Source organism: Ceratotherium simum, chromosome 30, assembly GCF_057802395.1.
Source record: "Ceratotherium simum simum isolate JZ-2026a chromosome 30, ASM5780239v1, whole genome shotgun sequence".
Classification (NCBI taxonomy): domain Eukaryota; kingdom Metazoa; phylum Chordata; class Mammalia; order Perissodactyla; family Rhinocerotidae; genus Ceratotherium; species Ceratotherium simum.
In genome coordinates, this window is record NC_141929.1 from 9,734,023 (window position 1) to 9,753,081 (window position 19,059).

Consider the following 19,059-nt stretch of genomic DNA (forward strand, 5'->3'; position numbering starts at 1 on the left):
GGGAGAGAGCGCGCGAGGGAGAGAGAGAGGAAAGAAAAAAATAAAAAGAGCCAGGCAGAAGAGGAGGCGAGAAGCATGAAGTGTTAACTCCCCCGTGCCAAGGCCCGCGCCGCCGGGACAGCCGCCCGCCGCGCCTCCAGCCCCGAGCGGCCGCCGCGCGCGCCCCGCCTGCAGCCCGGGCCGGCTAGGCGAGCCCTCCTTATGCAAAGCGCGCAGCGGAGCGGCGAGCGGGGGACGCCGCGCACCGGGCCGGGCTCCTCCAGCTTCGCCGCCGCCGCCACCCCAGCCCGCGGAGGACCTTTCCGAGCCTGAAGCCGCCGGCTCGGCGCGCACGGAGGCGAGCAGGCGAGGAGGGGCCGGGGCGAGCGAGCGAGCACATTGGCGTGAGCAGGGGGGAGGGAGGGAGGGCGCGGGGGGCGCGGGCAGGGCGGGGGGGTGTGTGCGCGCTCGGAGGTTTCGGGCCAGCCACCGCCGCGCGAGCTAGAAGCGCCCCAGCCCGGCAAGCTGGCTCACCCGCTGGCCACCCAGCACAGCCCGCTGGCCCCTCTCCTGCAGCCCATCTGGCGGAGCGGCGGCGGCGGCGGCGGCAGGAGAATGGCATCAGAACTGGCAATGAGCAACTCCGACCTGCCCACCAGTCCCCTGGCCATGGAATATGTTAATGACTTCGATCTGATGAAGTTTGAAGTGAAAAAGGAACCGGTGGAGACCGACCGCATCATCAGCCAGTGCGGCCGTCTCATCGCCGGGGGCTCGCTGTCCTCCACCCCCATGAGCACGCCGTGCAGCTCGGTGCCCCCTTCCCCCAGCTTCTCGGCGCCCAGCCCGGGCTCGGGCAGCGAGCAGAAGGCGCACCTGGAAGACTACTACTGGATGACCGGCTACCCGCAGCAGCTGAACCCCGAGGCGCTGGGCTTCAGCCCCGAGGACGCGGTCGAGGCGCTCATCAGCAACAGCCACCAGCTCCAGGGCGGCTTCGATGGCTACGCGCGCGGGGCGCAGCAGCTGGCCTCGGCGGCCGGGGCCGGCGCCGGCGCCTCCCTGGGCGGCAGCGGAGAGGAGATGGGCCCCGCCGCCGCCGTGGTGTCCGCCGTGATCGCCGCGGCCGCGGCGCAGAGCGGCGCGGGCCCGCACTACCACCACCACCACCACCACCACGCCGCCGGCCACCACCACCACCCGACGGCCGGCGCGCCCGGCGCCGCGGGCAGCGCGTCCGCCTCGGCCGGTGGCGCGGGCGGCGCGGGCGGCGGTGGCCCGGCCAGCGCCGGGGGCGGCGGCGGCGGCGGCGGCGGCGGAGGCGGCGGGGGCGCGGCGGGGGCGGGGGGCGCCCTGCACCCTCACCACGCCGCCGGCGGCCTGCACTTCGACGACCGCTTCTCCGACGAGCAGCTGGTGACCATGTCGGTGCGCGAGCTGAACCGGCAGCTGCGCGGGGTCAGCAAGGAGGAGGTGATCCGGCTGAAGCAGAAGAGGCGGACCCTGAAAAACCGCGGCTATGCCCAGTCCTGCCGCTTCAAGAGGGTGCAGCAGAGACACGTCCTGGAGTCCGAGAAGAACCAGCTGCTGCAGCAGGTCGACCACCTCAAGCAGGAGATCTCCAGGCTGGTGCGCGAGAGGGACGCGTACAAGGAGAAATACGAGAAGTTGGTGAGCAGCGGCTTCCGAGAAAACGGCTCGAGCAGCGACAACCCGTCTTCTCCCGAGTTTTTCATGTGAGTCTGACACGCGATCCCAGCTAGCCACCTTGATAAGTGCTCCGTGGGGGTCCGACTCGGGTGTGGGCTTGCTAGATCCAGAGCCACGCTCGCCACCACCTCGCCCCCTCCCCTACCGAGTTTGCCCCCCGTTGCCCCCTACACACACACACACACACACACACACCCTGCTCAGAGTTGGTGGTGGTGGCGCTTTTTAAGTTGGGGAGGGAATGGATGTCTGGCTCATGGATTGCCAATCTGAAATTCTCCATAACTTGCTAGGTTGTTTTTTTTTTCACCCCCCCCCCCCACTTGCACAACGTTCAAAGATCTCAGCAGAGTTCTTCATGCTCACCTTTGAAGCCTGCATCATTCACATAATTTTTTTCTTCTTCTTCTTCAGTTCATGAGCTGGTGTTCATTTTCTGTGTGTGTGTTTTATTTTGTTTGGACTTTTTTTTTTTTAATTTTACTTTTTGGAGCTTGCTGTGTTGCCCTTTTTTTCCCCCAACCTCCACCCTCACTCCCTCTCCACCCATCTAAAAGAAAAAAAAAAAAACCTGAGTTTTTTTTTCTCCTCCTGAGTTCTTCATGTAAGATTGAGCTTGCAAAGGAAAAAAAAAAATGTGAAATGTTATAGACTTGCAGCGTGCTGAGTTCCATCGGGTTTTTTTTAGCATTGTTATGCTAAAATAGAGAAAAAAATCCACATGAACCTGCCACAATCAAGCCTGCATCAACCTTCTGGGTGTGACTCGTGAGTTTTGGCCTTGTGATGGCAAATCTGAGAGTTTAGTCTGCCATAAAAAACTCATTCTCATCTCATGCATTATTATGCTTGCTACTTTGTCTTAGCAACAATGAACTATAACTGTTTCAAAGACTTTATGGAAAAGAGACATTATATTAATAAAAAAAAGCCTGCATGCTGGACATGTATGGTATAATTATTTTTTTTTCTTTTTTTTCTTTTGGCTTGGAAATGGACGTTCGAAGACTTATAGCATGGCATTCATACTTTTGTTTTATTGCCTCATGACTTTTTTGAGTTCAGAACAAAACGTGCAACCCTAGAACCTTCTTCCCATGAAAGTTTCCATCTGCTCCAAAACTGCTTTGAGTTACTCAGAACTTCAGCCTCCCATTGTAAATGCACTGAAGGCATTCCTTGTCAATGATGCCAGAATGGGTTAAAAATTTAACATGGCAAACGTTAAAGAACTCGTAATGTTTTCTTTTTAATAAGAATGACACCCCACTTGGGGGACTAAAATTGTGCTGTTGCCGAAAGCAGTCTAAAATTTATTTTTTAAGAAAAGAAATCTGCCCCATTATTTTTGGTTTGTTTTATTTTTATTTTATTTTTCTTTTTTTTGGCTTTTGGTCATTGTCAAACGTGGAATGCTATGGGTTTCTAGTATATAATTTAATTCTAGTTTTTATAATCTGTTAGCCCAGTTAAAATGTATGCTACAGATAAAGGAATGTTATAGATAAATTTGAAAGAGTTAGGTCTGTTTAGCTGTAGATTTTTTAAAAGATTGATGCACTAAATTGTTTACTGTTGTGATGTTAAGGGGGGTAGAGTTTGCAAGGGGACTGTTTAAAAAAGTAGCTTATACAGCATGTGCTTGCAACTTAAATATAAGTTGGGTATGTGTAGTCTTTGCTATACCACTGACTGTATTGAAAACCAAAGTATTAAAAGGGGAGACACCCCGTTTATATCTGTAGGGGTATTTTACATTCAAAATGTATGTTTTTTTTTTCAAAATTAAAGTATTTGGGACTGAATTGCACTAAGATATAACCTGCAAGCATATAATACAAAAAAAATTTGCAAAACTGTTTAGAACGCTAATAAAATTTATGCAGTTATAAAAATGGCATTACTGCACAGTTTTAAGATGATGCAGATTTTTTTACAGTTGTATTGTGGTGCAGAACTGGATTTTCTGTAACTTAAAAAAAATCCACAGTTTTAAAGGCAATAATCAGTAAATGTTATTTTCAGGGACTGACATCCTGTCTTTAAAAAAAAAAATGAAAAGTAAATCTTACCACAATAAATATAAAAAAATCTTGTCAGTTACTTTTCTTTTACATATTTTGCTGTGCAAAATTGTTTTATATCTTGAGTTACTAACTAACCACGCGTGATGTTCCTATGTGCTTTTCTTTCATTTTCAATTCTGGTTATATCAAGAGAAAGAATAATCTACAATAATAAACTGCATTTTTTTTTTTGATTCTGTACTCAGTTTCTTAGTGTACAGTTTAACTGGGCCCAACACCACATTAGAAGTGTAAAATGTATCCTTTCGCCCAGAGGAAGGATTAAGGGAAGAGTAGGGAGGCAATAATTCAGGGTGAAACACAGGCTGGTTTGTGAGGCGGGAGGCCAGTCCCTTTTAATAATTAGCAATATTTAATATACATGTAAATTATGACCTCTCAAAATCTTGCCACAAAGTTTTCAGTTTTCAAATGAATTGAGCCGTCATTGCCCTCTGGTGAAAACAAACACAAAAATCCCCACCAGAGAGCAAGGCCTTCTGAGCATTGCTCTGAGCTTCTGATCCAGCAGCATGCCCATGTTCAGAGAAATAAGCCAGGCAAATAAGGTATGGCAGAGGTGGCCCAGCACATCTACTTTTAATGGTAAAGATAAACAATTCTTGCCTTTTGGCTTAAATTGATTATTTTTCCTTCTTCCCTGACGCCCGGTGATTTCTTGTTAGCAAGGCCTGACAAGATTTAACATCAACACTTTGGACAAATCAAAGTTGTTTGTTTTTTAACTTTGAAGGTCATCTGTCTTAAATAGGAAAAAGAAACATCCACCCCTCACTTACATCATGCCAAGTACACATCTGGGTTTAAACTGTGTTATTAAATCATATTTCACTGTGAATATTTAGCGGAGGGCTTCTCCACTTAGACAAGCTGGTAATGGTTTCAGATCTCCTTAGTGCTTGAAATACAAGCCAAAAATAATGCCTTGGTGGGATAAAGACTGTGCTTTGATTTATTGATATTTACCCCAAAACAGGCTGTGTGTGGGGGCTAACTTAAAGATCATTTGGAAAGTCTTAAAGCTACCTTCACTAACAGCATTGACCTATTTTAAAATGACACAAATTCATGTAACTAATGTTACAGATCCATGCAGTTTGCACTCCTAGTCACCTTCCCCTAGAACGCTAACAGAATGTCAGACAAAGCCAACGCTGTTTTGAAAGTATAGCCAAACACGATGACTTGTTTTATTTTGTTTTCTGTTCTTTAAAAAAAAAAAAAGATAATATTGCAACTCTGAATGAAGGCCTTATTTTGAAGAAAACAGGTTGTGCTTGGAGCTGATGAGTTCTGGCCAGTTTATCATCTTGTCTTCCCCTTTTTCACAGAACACGAAGACAGCGTACACCCTCTACATTTTGACCTTCCTCTCTGTGCCAGTTCGGGTAGGGCTCCTGAAGCCACACTTAATTTTGCTTAACAAAAGTCTTAGTAGTAAACCTCCTTCCCTGTGCCTGAAGTTAGCTGTCCCCGAGATTTTTCTTTCCTCTGATCCCCACTGAGAGACACGCAGTCTCCCTCTGAAGAAGCAGAAATGGAGATATTGCTTATGCAGAAAGCTCGGCATCAGACGAGAGATTTTAGACAAACACATTCTCAAAATAAGAGTGACATTCAGGATGGAGTAATTGCAGTTCTCTCATGAGGATGCAACTGGGGAGAAAAATACAGTTGTGCAACCATTAAGCATTTTGGTAGGACTCTACAAGGCAGTTCAATATAATAAGCAGGTTTTGGCCCCAAACATTAGAAAGCAGAGTAGAGAGGTACTGGCAAAAATGGGGTTTTGGTGGCTGGCTTTAAGAGAAGGTTAACGCCTAGTGAAAGACATTTTTAGAAATAACCATTACAAAAACTTTGAAATGTAGTGTGAGGGGTGAAGACAAATATATGCTTTTTTAACAAAGAAATCCTAAATTTTGCCTAAATGTCCTTATTACAAATAAGTCTCTAGATTTAAAAATATATATGTAAGGAAATCTGGCTTTCCCTTTACACTGCATTTGAGTCTTTGTCTAAATAGTGTTCAAATTCCTTTCATTCCAATTACAGAACTGAGCCCACTTGCAAGTTGGAGCCATCAGTGGGATACGCCACATTTTGGAAGCCCCAGCAACGTGTTCTTACCAGTGTATTCACAAAATGACATTTATGTGCGAAATGTGCATTCAAAATATAGTATTATTATTATTATCTGCAGTCGTGGAAAACAACCTCCCCCTGACTTCTCTTCAGTCTCTTTTTAAAGAAAAATGATTGTGTTAGAGAACAAAACTGTTAAATGCATAACATCCATACTAATTAACTCTGAGGGTCCTATATACAGACCCATAAGAAAGCGCACTGGTGCTTCCCACTTTACGATGCGAGAAACTGAATAGGTGCAATTGTTTTCAACCCGTAATATTCGTTTTAAAAATCCACTGAAATTTAAAAGATATATATACGTACATTTATATGAAGGGAAGTTGCCCTGATAATAACAGCTAGCATTTTTAAAGCATATGTGGTCCTGCACGCTCTAAATAGTACTTTTTCACGCTTCATTGTTTCTCTGGCAGATAATTTTACTAAGAAGAAAAAAGTATTTGACCCCCCCCTCCCCAAGCAGATGCCATGGGCAGAAGCTTTAGGGGAGCCAAGCACCCTGGTTTTCTCATAGGCCCTAGATAGTATTGTATTTTATCCACAATGTCCAACGTGTTCATTTATCAGACGTAGCCATAATTGAAAACAATGTGTGGCAAAATACGAAGTTAGTTAAATACACCCCTCCATGTGCTTCCCACCCTTCTCTGCTCCCAGGCCTTCACAAAATCACTTACCTTTAATTTCCTCACATCTTGCATGTTTCCTTTTTGAAGAACCGTGTAATAATTTTTTACAATGTATCTGACACATTAATAGATTGACATCAAATAGGCAGAGATTCCACTTCCTGATCTCGGTGAGGAAATGATGTCTAGATATCATCTTTATCTGCCTCCATGCCATAACCACCTGGGCCCCTTTCAACACAGGCCGCCCCAATGGGAAATGCTCTATTTATTACTGAAGGCATAATTCTAACGCTTTGATTTTTTTCTGCTTTATCCCTTTAGTTTTTTATTTAGTAATGTCCATTCTAGATACTTCTGTTCTTAAATAGGCCCTCCCCTTGCCAAACCACCAGCTTTCCTGCTAAATGCAGTGAGCAGAGGGCAAATGGTTGCCACCCTCAGGAACATGGGGCACAGCTGTCTCAGTAGCCACATTCCCAGCATTTCCCCGTCTAAGTAACTGACGTCGCTCCTGACACATTCAAAGTTTCCCGAGTACAGTACGTTGGGAGGCTTGTGTTGTTCCTGTTGATTTGGTTGAGGCCAACTTACTTCCGTATTTGCACACTCTTGGCTTTATAAAATGTACTCCTCCGGTATTCTAGGCCAATCAATATATTTAAAAGTGTGCTTGCCACACAGGTATCTCTATTTTTTGCCTGTCAGTGGTTAAAGACTAACCAAGATAGGTCGGAAGACTAAAATACATGAGTGACAACCTTCAGCCGTCTGATTTCTGTGCCAGTAAAACACACAGCCAAGCTCTCGGGCCTCACGTCTCCTAGAAGCATGCGATGAGAGGGGAGAGGAAGCCAGACTCACCAGCTTTAGGTTGCTGATTTGCAAGCCTCCCCACTGCGATTTACTTTCGTTTGGCTTTTTAAAAAGTAATTTTGCTCCTTTCTTTGAAGAAAGTTCTGAGGTTTTTAGGGAAGATTTATCCACAGTGATAGGCTTTAGTTTTGGCCACTTCTAAGTGCTCTCCAGGATGCTGAATGATTAATTTGGAATCGCTGCCTTCCTTGTTGTTTTGAGATAAATAAGAGAAACCTGAAGTTTATTCTCACTCTTGGCCCATCCTAAATCTAAAAGATGTCCCACGTCCAAGGCAGGGCACACTGCAGCCATCAGGGAGGTGGCCCAGGGTCCAGCCGTCTGAATCAGGATTTGCTTGTTTGTTTTTGCATTGGTTTAAAAACAGAGCAGGAGCCTTAACCCACCTTCTGATAACACTGCTTTTCTCACTTTTGATATAAATCTTCAAAATCTAGACATCAAACAGCCCCAGAAAAGGGGAATTCTCTCCAAGCCTCGCTCCGCCCCGGCTCCTGAACAAACCCAGCTCTGTCTTGCATTTTTTCTCTAGCGGGGGTAGGGGACAGGGTGAGAGAATTTCAGTCTCCCAGGCTGTCTCATGATTGTCGGGCATAAAGAAGTACAGTCCTGCAACAATGTGGGAACATCTTTACCCTTTAGAGAGAGACAAAACAGAAAACAAAGCAAATCAAATCGCTCTGCACGAAGGCATAGCAAAACCCCAGGCTGGCCGTTCCCTGCACCATCTGTGGGAGGTGAGAAAGGAGGGAAGAGAGAATGGCGAGGAGGACTTCGAAGGCAAGAGCCCCACAAATAATCCCAGTTGCCAGTCTGAATTTCACTTGCTCACTGGCTAAAGTCGGACCCAGCGTATACAGACGCCAGGTGCAAGTGAGATTCGAGTGCGAATTTCTTTCAAATATGCCTGCATGTGTGTTTCCTTTCTGAAGACAATTTTGGAGCTCAAACCCAAATTGAGAGATCTGGAGAAATTGTTAACATCTTAATTTGGAGGCATTTATAAATATATTCATCTGTGATTTTACAGCGGTGACAATTTTGGACTAGTCAGACATGCTATGCCAATATTTATGTGGTCCCCGCAATAGGTTTTATGGCATCACGACAGTTTTTATTGTTTAAATTTGAAAGCCCTTTGTCTGTGTGTTTTCCGTAAGTTTGCCCAACATAATAAGGCTGATATATAGAAAGACCACATCACAGCACACAGAGATCAGATCTTTATATGAATTTACTTCAGAGTTGGACAGTTTTAAGAAACTCACAGAACACATTTTCCACCGAGAGGCTATGATTGGAATGCACAGTTCCTTACCCAAATCATAATCATCTACTGAGCACCTCTTCCCTTGCTCAAAAAAAATTCCTTTTCTTTTCTTTTTGTTAAATAACAATTTTTTCCTATAATTAGGATTTTGGATTGCAAAATCACATTCCTCCCTTTTCCACAGATTCTTGTATCTTTAGTTATGATTAGAAAGGGGCATTAATTCAAGAAGGGAGGATGAGGGAGGGGTGTCTGTGGAGGTTGGGAAGAGGAGGGGGAGGAGAGGAAATAGTTCTGTGTTCACCCCCCACACCCCCACCCCGCCCAGCCCAGGCCTGGGTGTGAGCTGCACACTGGAGATTTGGATTTTGAGCTTATTCTAAATATTCTGATCACCAACCTTGAGTATTTCCAAGCTAAGATTCCAAAGGAGGGTTTTTCCTTGTGGTTGGTTCTTTTGGTTAGGGAATAGCAGAGGCCCAGAAACCTTATAGAACTGGGCAGGGACGAATGGAAACCACCCTCCTGAATGAATCCCCAAGGCTGGTTGGGAAGGGAATCCTAGGCTGAAAAATCGGGTCAACGGTCCAGATTCCCTCTTTGCAACCAAAATTTGCCCTGGTTCTATGTGACCTCATCCACTTCTGGAAGCCTGTAGAAGTGGGTTTCTGGCCTCCTTTGGCGGGTTCTCCAGAAGAAAAGCAGGCCTGAGGATCCCAGAACAATAGGTGATCCCAAACTAGGCCCAGAGGAGCAGAGAATAGGAAGGGGCTGATGTGCAGGGGCTGGGGGAGAATTCCTAACTGAGGCCAACCTTGGCTTATGACCCTAATCGCCAGGAGTCAACTCGAGGTTATTCCCAGGCCCCCACCTGCCGCCAGGAAGAATCTGTTTGTAGCGTGACTGACAGACCCTGAGATCACCATGATTCCTAAAAACAATAGCATGTCCTTAGCAAGGGCTTCTACCCTTTGCCCCTGACCCTGTCCCATCCCAGGGTCTTTATAATTTTTGGCTCCTCTTCCTCTAACGCCTAGTCACCATCGGCCATCAGAGGGACTCAGAGGTCACTGCTCTTGGGCCAGAAGGCAGTCACCTAAGTTGAGTCCTTGGACCCATGAAGTCACTCCTGCCCCGTGTAAGTGTAGACAAAGGCAGGGATGTGGAGAGGAGCTGGGAGGTGGCTCTGGAATGTTGACCGCTGGCTGGAGCTTCTGGTGCCAAGGATCTTGACGCCTGGAATGAAGGAGATGAAGGCAGGGAGGATGCTGAGGTCTCCCGCTCTCCCACTTTCCATGTACCCGCCCCCCCCACACACACACACGCACACACCCTCCACCCCGCCCCCGTCCTTGTATACACTTGCTCTGTGAGGCCCATTCGCCCCATTAGCCCTGAGCATCCCTGCCCCGGGCCTGGAAAGAGGAGGCAGGGACCACGGGGGCGGGTCCGTCGGCTGCCTGAGGCCACCGGAAAGTCCTTGCTGCCCCAGACCCGCGGCTGCGCCCGCGGAGGCCGGTTTGCTCCGGACGCCCGCAATGCGCCCCCGCTCGGAGATGCCCTAGAAGCCGCCCGGCGCCCGGGGGCGCTAACGGCGGCCATACCTCGCGCGCCCGAGGGCCCCGCGCCCACCCGGCGCCCGCGCCCCAGCAGGGGACTCGGATTTGTATTGGAATTTGCTTTAAGTTTTCCAAGAGGACTGCCTTGGCCAGAGTGGAGCGCCCAGGGACATCAAAACTCCCGGCTCTTCGGCGCTCCGGGTGGGCGCGTAGAGGGAGGGAGCGGGATTCAGCCCTAAAAGGCTCCGCCCTTCACCTTGGGACGCCCCCCACCCCACCCGCGAGCCGCCCCAGGAACATTCTTTAAATAAGATCGTCAGCTCCAGATCATCTGATTTTTGCTCTATTAATTTTCCGGCCCATTTTCCAGATTTATCTTTTTTGCTGCTGTGGTTAGAGACGGGGTAAGGAGGAAAAAGAGAAAGGAAAGAAGGAAATCCAGATACTAGGTTTTCAAATCTTTACAGAAATCTCGATAGTTGGGGTTTTCCGCGGTACGGTTTGATGCTCATTATAAAAGAAAGCCAGTCGAGCAAACTTTCTTAGGATTTCACCAACAGCTCCAGCATGAGGGTCTTCCTTGCATTCCCAGATTGAACACGGGTGCAGTCAGATCTCAGGCTCTCAGGAACTGTTTTAAGAGGACAAACTTGAAAAGAACTAATTTCAGAAAGGATCCCTTCCATGTAGCGGCTTTTTCTTATAGGGACCCTCAGTTTTTTCCATCCCCGAGTGTGGAGGAATTAGGCAAGTATCATTGCACCTTCTTAAATAAATTTCCTCTTTCTTGTTCCTTTTCTTAGGGAAGGATTCATTAATGTACAGATAAGTACGTCGAAACTGAAGCAATGATCTCAGCATCTGAGACACTTGTATACTGTCAGATTTCACGAAAATCCTTTCTGATAGAAGGGGGAAACCTGTGGTTATCCTTCTAAGATTAAATCTGTTAAAAGATGATATTTGAGTCTTACCATTTTCAGGCAATGAATCCAACATGTTCTTTCATCTGCCATTTATTTACTTATCTAGCTAGCTAGCTATCATCTATCTATTTATGGAACTCTTTAAAGTAACACATTGTAGAGGGGGAAGCTATTAAAAGATAAATCTGCAGTTTCCACATTATGAAATAAAAATGATCACGCGACACAGTTCATCAGTCTACTCTATATTTTGGTAGGCATGAGCAGAACCTAGCCTGAAACGTCTGTCTTAGAATGATCTTGCCATAAAACCTTCGCCCAACTTGGCATCACTCAGGGCAGTGCAGAGGCACACGTAGCACGTTTTCAGGGTGCACCGGCAGTGTTAATTCCCTGCACTGGACGATAACGAGGCCTTTTAAAATCTTTCTTGGAATATCACTGCACATTCCTATGCTATTTAGAAAATACTATTTAATCGTTAGGTAAACAGATCCAACTGTTAGAGGCTCTGTGCTGGCAGACTTCTGGCTTGGGCTACACTATCGTGGTCCAGGCTGGAAAACGTCCTCTCCTACTCCTATGCAAGTACCCGGTGTCCCCACGGCTCATCCCCAGCGACTAGCCTGGGTGAAGGTGATGAGAACAGAGAAATCGCAATGGCTTTTGGACTCGTATTCAGGTGTGCAAACAGAATCTTTCTCTCCTCCCCCTCTTTTGAAAGTAAATGCCTTGGTAACAGAATGGGTTCCCCAGGTGGCCAGAGAGTAGAGGTCATCTCGAGGAAAATGACACAAATGATCTAAAAAGGACATCTACTTTATGAGATTTCAGGCAAGATGCCAAATATCACATTTAATGAGGCCCGATTCTTTTTCTCCCAAAATAACAGAGACTATCAATGAGATGGTGAGGAAGGCAAAGGGGCATTTTGCAAAGCCTATGTTCAATTATTGCTTTGTAATATTTTTCTAAAATTGAAAAATGCCTCACAAGTGCATGATCTCATGTAAATATTCCTTGCAGAAGCTTAACATATGTTTGCAGTGTCCCAAAGGAATTACAAAAATATTTCTCTCCACAATCTCTTAAGCTTCCAAACTCTATTCACTTGCAGTTCTAAAAGAATCCGTTGTTTCTAAAGATTGAAAAAAAAGTAACCTTATATGGGAAGTTTTATTTTTTTTGAGATTAGCCATTTGAACTTCAAATAGAGAACAATTGATATTACCGATAACACTTCCAGGTTTTATAACTTCAGTATGTTTCTTTTCTTTTCTTTTTTTTTTTTTTTTTGGCATAGAAATAATATATTTGGCAAAAGATTAATGTATGCTGTTACACGAAGAATAGTAGTTTGTAGTAAGGTTTTAAAAGCATTTCTAACATGAAATATGAATGAAAGCACATAACGTATTTGGGGCAGCTCTGACAGATACAAGAGTACAAATTTGTTTATCCAAGTATTTTAATGCATAGTCAGACCATTTAGATAAACGGCATTTGAAATAATGACAGAGTTAAGCTGAATGAAAATTTAAGTAAAGAAAGATTCTATGTTGTTACAGCAGCCCAGAGATTTCAGCAGATATATGAGTAGAGCGTACTTGTTCACACCAATTGTAAAGTAGTCCAAATAAAAGCGTGGGGGGTTAAAGAAAAACAATATCCATGTTGGAAAAAAATTAGATTGACTTACTAGTTGATTGCAGTTATTGTACACAGATTTGCTGTAACCATGTTGAATTTTTTAAATTAGATTTTAAATATATTTTGACAGTCTGAACTTGTGTAGTGTGACTAACCATTGGGAGAAATGACAGGTCTGCTTTGTTATTAAACTGCTGTCTGGAAAATATTGGACTCCGTAGAGTAAATGATAATTATTTTGCCACTTACATTAGTACAGCTAATAGCAATAAGGGTTTTTTGAACCATAGAAAGCTAACTAGTTTGAATTACTGTGCTTTGTTATTCACTGTGAAGCAAAAAGACTTTTTTTTTAATGCAACCCCATTTTCATATCACCATTCTAAGCATTCCCTGCTACTAATTTAAACAGAAAGGAAGTTAATAAATAAAAGGGTGGTATCTAAATGGTTCTATTTGTTAAGAGAACATTTGCAATTAAGGTCAGCAGTACCAGGCAGCATAGACCAGATCCACAGAGGAGGAGGGGGGGAGATGGAAGAGATGAGCCCTAGTCAAGTGCCAGGGAAAGCTGGACCAGTTTGCTTCTCTGAGGGATGGGCAGTCTGTGAACACTTGAGAGACACCCATCAGAGGCCATTCAAAGCCTCTCTCTCTGTGAACTCGGAATCACTTGGTTCTCTGAACTGAGGATAGCTTCAAAGCTGATCCAGGCTGCCAGGCCAGTGGGTATCATTATGTCAGCCTCCCTGGGGTCAGAGCAATAGTCAGCGGGACTGACGCGTTTCACAATACTCCCTTCCATGTGAACCCTTCCTCTGGCAGGGCTGAAGCCAGGATGTCCAAGCAAGTGGAACAAAATCACACTTCTTTTAGTCCAACTCTGCCTTTTTCATAGACAGTTAGGCTGCCTTTAACATGCTGTGCTTGAAACCCTCTTCGTGGTTATTAATTACCCTTTGTTTATTTTAATATATTTACTAAATCAGGTACCCAAGGGAATCCTCTACATCAGTGATGTGAAAAATCCTGTTGCCTGAAGTCAAAGAGGTACACCTTGATTTCTAATTTGCATGTGCTTGTGTTAGTGAGTTTTCCATTAGGGGAAAGCAAGCGAGCAAGGAATGCTGATAATTCTTTAGATGTGAAAAGCTCCTGCTTTAGTAGTTTTAGTATTTGGGTTTCACAGGTAACATAAATGTGATACAGGAGCTGAAGAAAAGGGATGCAGTATATGCGAGAGCAGCATGCATGTGTTTCTATGTTTATTTCATTACATCAGTATGGTGTACAGAGTAACGCATCCAGTCTGAGCAAATCTCAGATCTTTAGCCTTAACCAGCATGAGTCTATTGACACTAAAGGGCTAGTCCTTCTACATGAATGTCAGACAATTTGGGTGAATCTGTGCAACTAGCACCCATGGCCCTTAGCCAGCTGTACCTGGGCCTCATAAACATTCCAAATTTACAGCCTCTTATAATTCACTCCATACTCACATTTGGAAAATTTAGTGTAATTTCAAAGCACAGTGTGTCCCCCCTTCTGCGTCCAAATGTGACTTTGGAGCCACTCCCCACTTCAATTTCAGGCAGAAGAGAGGGGAGGAGATGGGTGGGAGGCAGAAATCTGATTTTCATCTACTAAAAAAAAAATGAAATTAAGCTATTTAAATGGGTTTTCAATTACAAGTACCCCAGTGTGAATTTAATTATGAATGCTCTTCGTTCAGAGAACTAGACCAACACTCTTAGACCAATAACTATTTAGTGTCATCGTGTTGTGTATTCTTGTTACCTCTTATTGGATAATGGAATGAGGTTTGATTTTTTTTTTTTTATTAAAAATTTTGCTTGCTGAGAAATTTGCATGAAATACAGCTTTTGGTTCCTAGAGAAACTGAGGAGGGGGGGCAAAAGTCACACTGTTAAATTGCTACTCTTTGCAAAGGAGGCACTTTAAGGATCCAGTGAATTGAGAGTGTTGGAAAACAAAACTCCACTTTTTCCCACTATTCAAAAATAGTATCTGATTACTTACTTCTGCACGCTGCTATTATGAGAGTCTTTGAAAAGCCAGATTGTGAATATTTAACATGATTTCTTTCCTAGCCTTATACAAAATTAATATTTTCTTTAATAGTTCTCATCTATTGATTTTAACTCAATGTATACCTTTGGGATTAATTTGTGTGTCCACGTGTGTGCATGCAAGTACCAACACTTGATTCCTTTCTTCTTTTATCCCTGTCTTTATATTTGCAATTTGAAAGCCATCTATTAAATATGATGATCTAGGTCCACCAGCAGGTTTTGTTACATTGAAACCATCCATTCTGAGCAATGAGTTAATGAACTTTTAAGGCAAGGTTCACACCGGTCTTGACCCGCCTAGTAATATTTCATATAAGGTTACTGGTGGGAGAGAAATCAAATTTCAGCTGTGAACATGATTGACAGGTGAGAGTAAGGAAGAGAAAGGCATTTGGCCAGATGGGGAATCGGGAGGAGAAGGACAATTCCTTAAAGTTACTCTGTGATATTAGATATTATAAGCTGATATATGAAAAGTTCAATACTTGATACTCTTCGGAGAGTTACTTAGTTTATTTTTTCAGAAAGTCACTTTGCTTATGGGATTTCAGTAGTGGAAGCCAAAAATGGGGAACCACTAGCTTTTTGCTCTCTTGCTAATTTCAACTCTGTACAGCTTCGTGCCTCATTTCTGGCAATTTTCTAGGCTAGTGTATGAAAATTAAGTCACAAGCCATTTGGGGAGCCATTTAATTACCTTTCATTTATTCTCAGAAACACAGTCTAGATTATATTATGGTTCTTGGGCAAATTACAAAATATTCATCCTAAGTGGTATCAAAAAAAGATTGAATTCTCCATTTCTGTAGTATCCCATGATCCTGACTAACATTTTCCATTAGCGCATGTTACAGCTTAACATACGCAAACTTACCAAAATGCGTGACTTATCAAGGTCGTGCTTCCTGAAGAAAGATCTTCTAACATGAAGTGAGACAACAGTCACATGCTGCTATTTGATGTAATTTTTTCTGTGGTAGCATCCCTGGGTAAGGTGCTGATGGCATTGTTGCCATGGAAACAATGCTATGATTGTTGATGATGTTGCTTGACTCTAATACGAAGGGTGGGTTTGGAATTCACCTTAGAGGCTGTCTCTTAGCTTGAATTGTCAGAAGGAGACAACATGACTACCCATGGTTTGCACCAAAGTTGAAAGTAGGCCTTCAAAACATGTTCTTTCATCTTGTGTGCTGAAACACTAATTCGGAAGGTGGGGATGGACCTTAGCCTGCTCATGTCTATGCTCTGCCCATTTCAGATGTTCCTGACATTGGCTAAGACCCATCCGGATGCAACCAAGCCTACAGAGCTGCCTCGGGGCAGGGCAGGTGGGATGCATACGGAGGGGAGAGGCCCGTTTCTAGCTTTCCTGTCACCTATGGGAGAAGCTGATGGAACTTGTATAAACAGCACTTCCAGGGTTCCAAGCACCCACCCGTTTTTTTTTCTAGTCTTACAATTAGCTGAGTGGACATGGTTTATCCTGACTGTACCTATGCTGATGTGAATTCAAGCAAATGTAAGGAAGGCTTTATTATTTTATGAACTGGAGTAAAAGCAAAAAAATAGTGAAAGTGCTCAGAAGTCTTGTTTCTATTTTGTATAACTTGTCCTCCATGTTGGCCTATAAGCATTCGGAAATAAAATGCAAGCATGGCCTCCCAATGCCCACTGTTGGTCCAGGTGGGTGCCTCAGCACAGCTATTTAATTCAAACATAAAATTCAAGATGTCGTAACCGTGTTTCCCTTGCAGAGTCCATCAAAATATTTTAACAGAAATGGTGAATCAGGTATCCTTATGCAAAGGACATATGAAAACACAGACTGTAAGTTTTGATTTCTTGCTGCCTCCGTTTGAAAAGCCCAGGTGAGAACAGCTACTGGCCTTGACTCTGTCTTCCCTACAGGCCCCTTGGTGCTTCTAAATACTCAGATTTTAGAGTAAATCCCCCATCCCCCAAGACAGGAAGGAGCAGAATGCTGTCTTGCATGCAGATGTGGAGCGTCCATCACAAGTTCCATGAGTATGTCTTAAGCAAATTACATCCATGTATTTTTGGCACTGAGAAAATAAGGGGAAATAATTCCGTTTAAAGTGTTTTATTACTCGGACTTACCTAATGGTTTGTTGTTGTTGCTTGTTTATTTAGATTATGCTCCCCCCTAACCACCACTGCACCCCCTTTCCATACAAGGCTGCCTAATGTTTTTCTTTCCATGGGCGTTGGCCCACTGCTAAGCTGATTCAATCAATTAATTATAGCAGAGCAGGTACCGAGTAACTGGCTTAGTGATGCCATATGAACTCATATTATTTGCAGTCAACTCTAGGATACTATTGAAGGAGATGGCTTAAAGAAGCCTTATGCATTTGGGGGGAAAAAAAGGAAGAAAGAATTTTGCAAAAGTACAGCCCTAATTACTTAAAACAAAATGATGCTTCTGGAAAGAGCTTTCGTTCTAAAAGCACACGTTCAGTCACCTGCCAAAATCTCAGACTGACTGCGGCCGTTCACAGATGCCAGTGTTGAAACTCTCTTCACCTGCCACTTGCTGAGTCTTTCATTTCCTCCATCCAAAAATTACTGTAAAGTTGTTGTTTAGTGTCTGCATTTTTTGCTTTTCCTGGCACCTAATGAAATTATCAGCAATAAATGAGCTAAGCTGAAGGGTTGGTTTTTCTTTTTCTTTTTGGTCTCATTTTTGCAATATTTGGAAAATGCTGGGGACAAGGGTAAGCCAGTGGGAAAATTCGGTGTGCCTCACCGCCTCTCTTTCCAGCATCTACAGGAAATATAATAAAGCTATTAGCACTTATATAATTTCAGATGTGAACTAATACTGAATGGGGGGGAGGGGAGGCAGTTGCAGATGTGGAGTGGGAAAATCAGACCAGCTGTGGGAATTACAGGTACTGTCAGTGGAGACAACACAGTCTCGGAGCAACCACCTCAGGTATACACTGCTGGAAGATATTAACACCTAATTAACAATCCAGGGGCGCATCTTACAACTTAATCACTGGTGAGGTGAGAATGACAGAAAAGAGAGGAAGGAGAACACTGGTTGGGTTTTGTTTTTGCCGTTTCCCTCAGCGAGCATCATCTAATAATGTGTTATTCACATGCAGCTAGTGACGATTTCTTTTTAGTCATTTCAGTCTATTGAAAAGCACAGTAAGTTCATTTGCCAGCAGGTAGGCAGTGGAGGTGAGAATTGAATTGATCTGAAATTGACCCCGAGGTCACTCTTCCTTTAAATTGGGTTCTACAGACAAAGTTTCGTTTCTTCTTCCCTGGCTCCTGCCAGCAGCAGAGTTGAGTCACAGGGTTTGCAATTAGTTAAAGGGATTCTGACGCCAGGGTTGACTCCCCCCGCCCCAAAGTTAATCAAAACGGAGACCTTTTGTTACCGGGGAGAGTTAATTAAAGGACTTGAGTCTGTAGTGTGTCTCCGGCTTGTTTATATTTTAAAATGAGGTTCATTCCTGATGTGCAGGAAATGGGGGGATAACGCTGACATGGGGGTCTCTTACTGGGCTGAAAATTTTGAATAGGAGAATAGAATTTTCTGTTTACTTTTTAAATTCTCTTCCTTATTTCCCTCCTCTAACTCTTTAATGGAGCGATTAGCATCCTTTCAAAAAACCTTAAGGTGCACACGATATGTGTAACAGTGTGGAATCATGCGTTGCATTTTAGAAGGCCATGCAAGTCTGCTGGAAAGGATGCACAGCACCTCTCTCCTCTCAACAGAGGAGGCCAAGAGAGATCAGAAATTCTTCACTTATGTTGACCTTTTAGATCCAAGCTAAGAAGTGCTTTCTCTTTCTTTGCTCCAGTGGGTAGCACATACTTGCAGTTCTGTCCTGATGCTCAAAGGCTGTTTTTTTTTTTATTTGTTATTGGGTTTTCCCAGACTTTTTATTTGTCTCCTTCTCTTTTTCTGGTTTTAAGGACCGGAAGCACCTTCTCACCATTGCATAGTAGGATGAAAGTACCAAGGGCATGGGCTAGCAGAAGCTTTAACAGGCGTATTTGGGGGTATGAGCTGGGGTTCCTCCCACAGGGAGGGAGCCAGAGTTAGTGACAAGGATAGGATTTCTGCAAGCCTCAGGGTTGCTTT

At 44.2% G+C, this 19,059-nt stretch overlaps 1 protein-coding gene across 3 annotated transcripts; it reads left to right on the forward strand.

Moving 5' to 3' along the window:
* Positions 1 to 422: 422 nt before the first annotated feature.
* MAF (MAF bZIP transcription factor) lies at positions 423 to 17,589 on the forward strand. 3 transcript variants are annotated; one of them, XM_014792669.2, is made up of 3 exons: positions 423 to 1,715; positions 13,827 to 13,887; positions 16,192 to 17,589. In XM_014792669.2, the coding sequence occupies exons 1-2, from the start codon at positions 595 to 597 to the stop codon at positions 13,858 to 13,860; spliced, it is 1,155 nt and encodes a 384-aa protein (XP_014648155.2). In that variant the 5' UTR covers positions 423 to 594; the 3' UTR covers positions 13,861 to 13,887; positions 16,192 to 17,589. The 3 variants fall into 3 exon arrangements, with proteins under 3 accessions (XP_014648155.2, XP_004437143.3, XP_087276019.1); XM_004437086.3 differs by lacking the exons at positions 13,827 to 13,887; positions 16,192 to 17,589 and adding an exon at positions 5,832 to 5,957; XM_087419893.1 differs by lacking the exons at positions 13,827 to 13,887; positions 16,192 to 17,589 and adding an exon at positions 2,104 to 3,949.
* The last annotated feature ends 1,470 nt before the right edge of the window (positions 17,590 to 19,059 follow it).

Coding starts and splice junctions, on each gene's coding strand:
- MAF (XM_004437086.3), top strand. CDS start 595: ATGGCATCAGAACTGGCAATGAGCAACTCCGACCTGCCCACCAGTCCC. Junction 1,716..5,831: donor TCTTCTCCCGAGTTTTTCAT/GTGAGTCTGACA, acceptor TTCCAATTACAG/AACTGAGCCCACTTGCAAGT.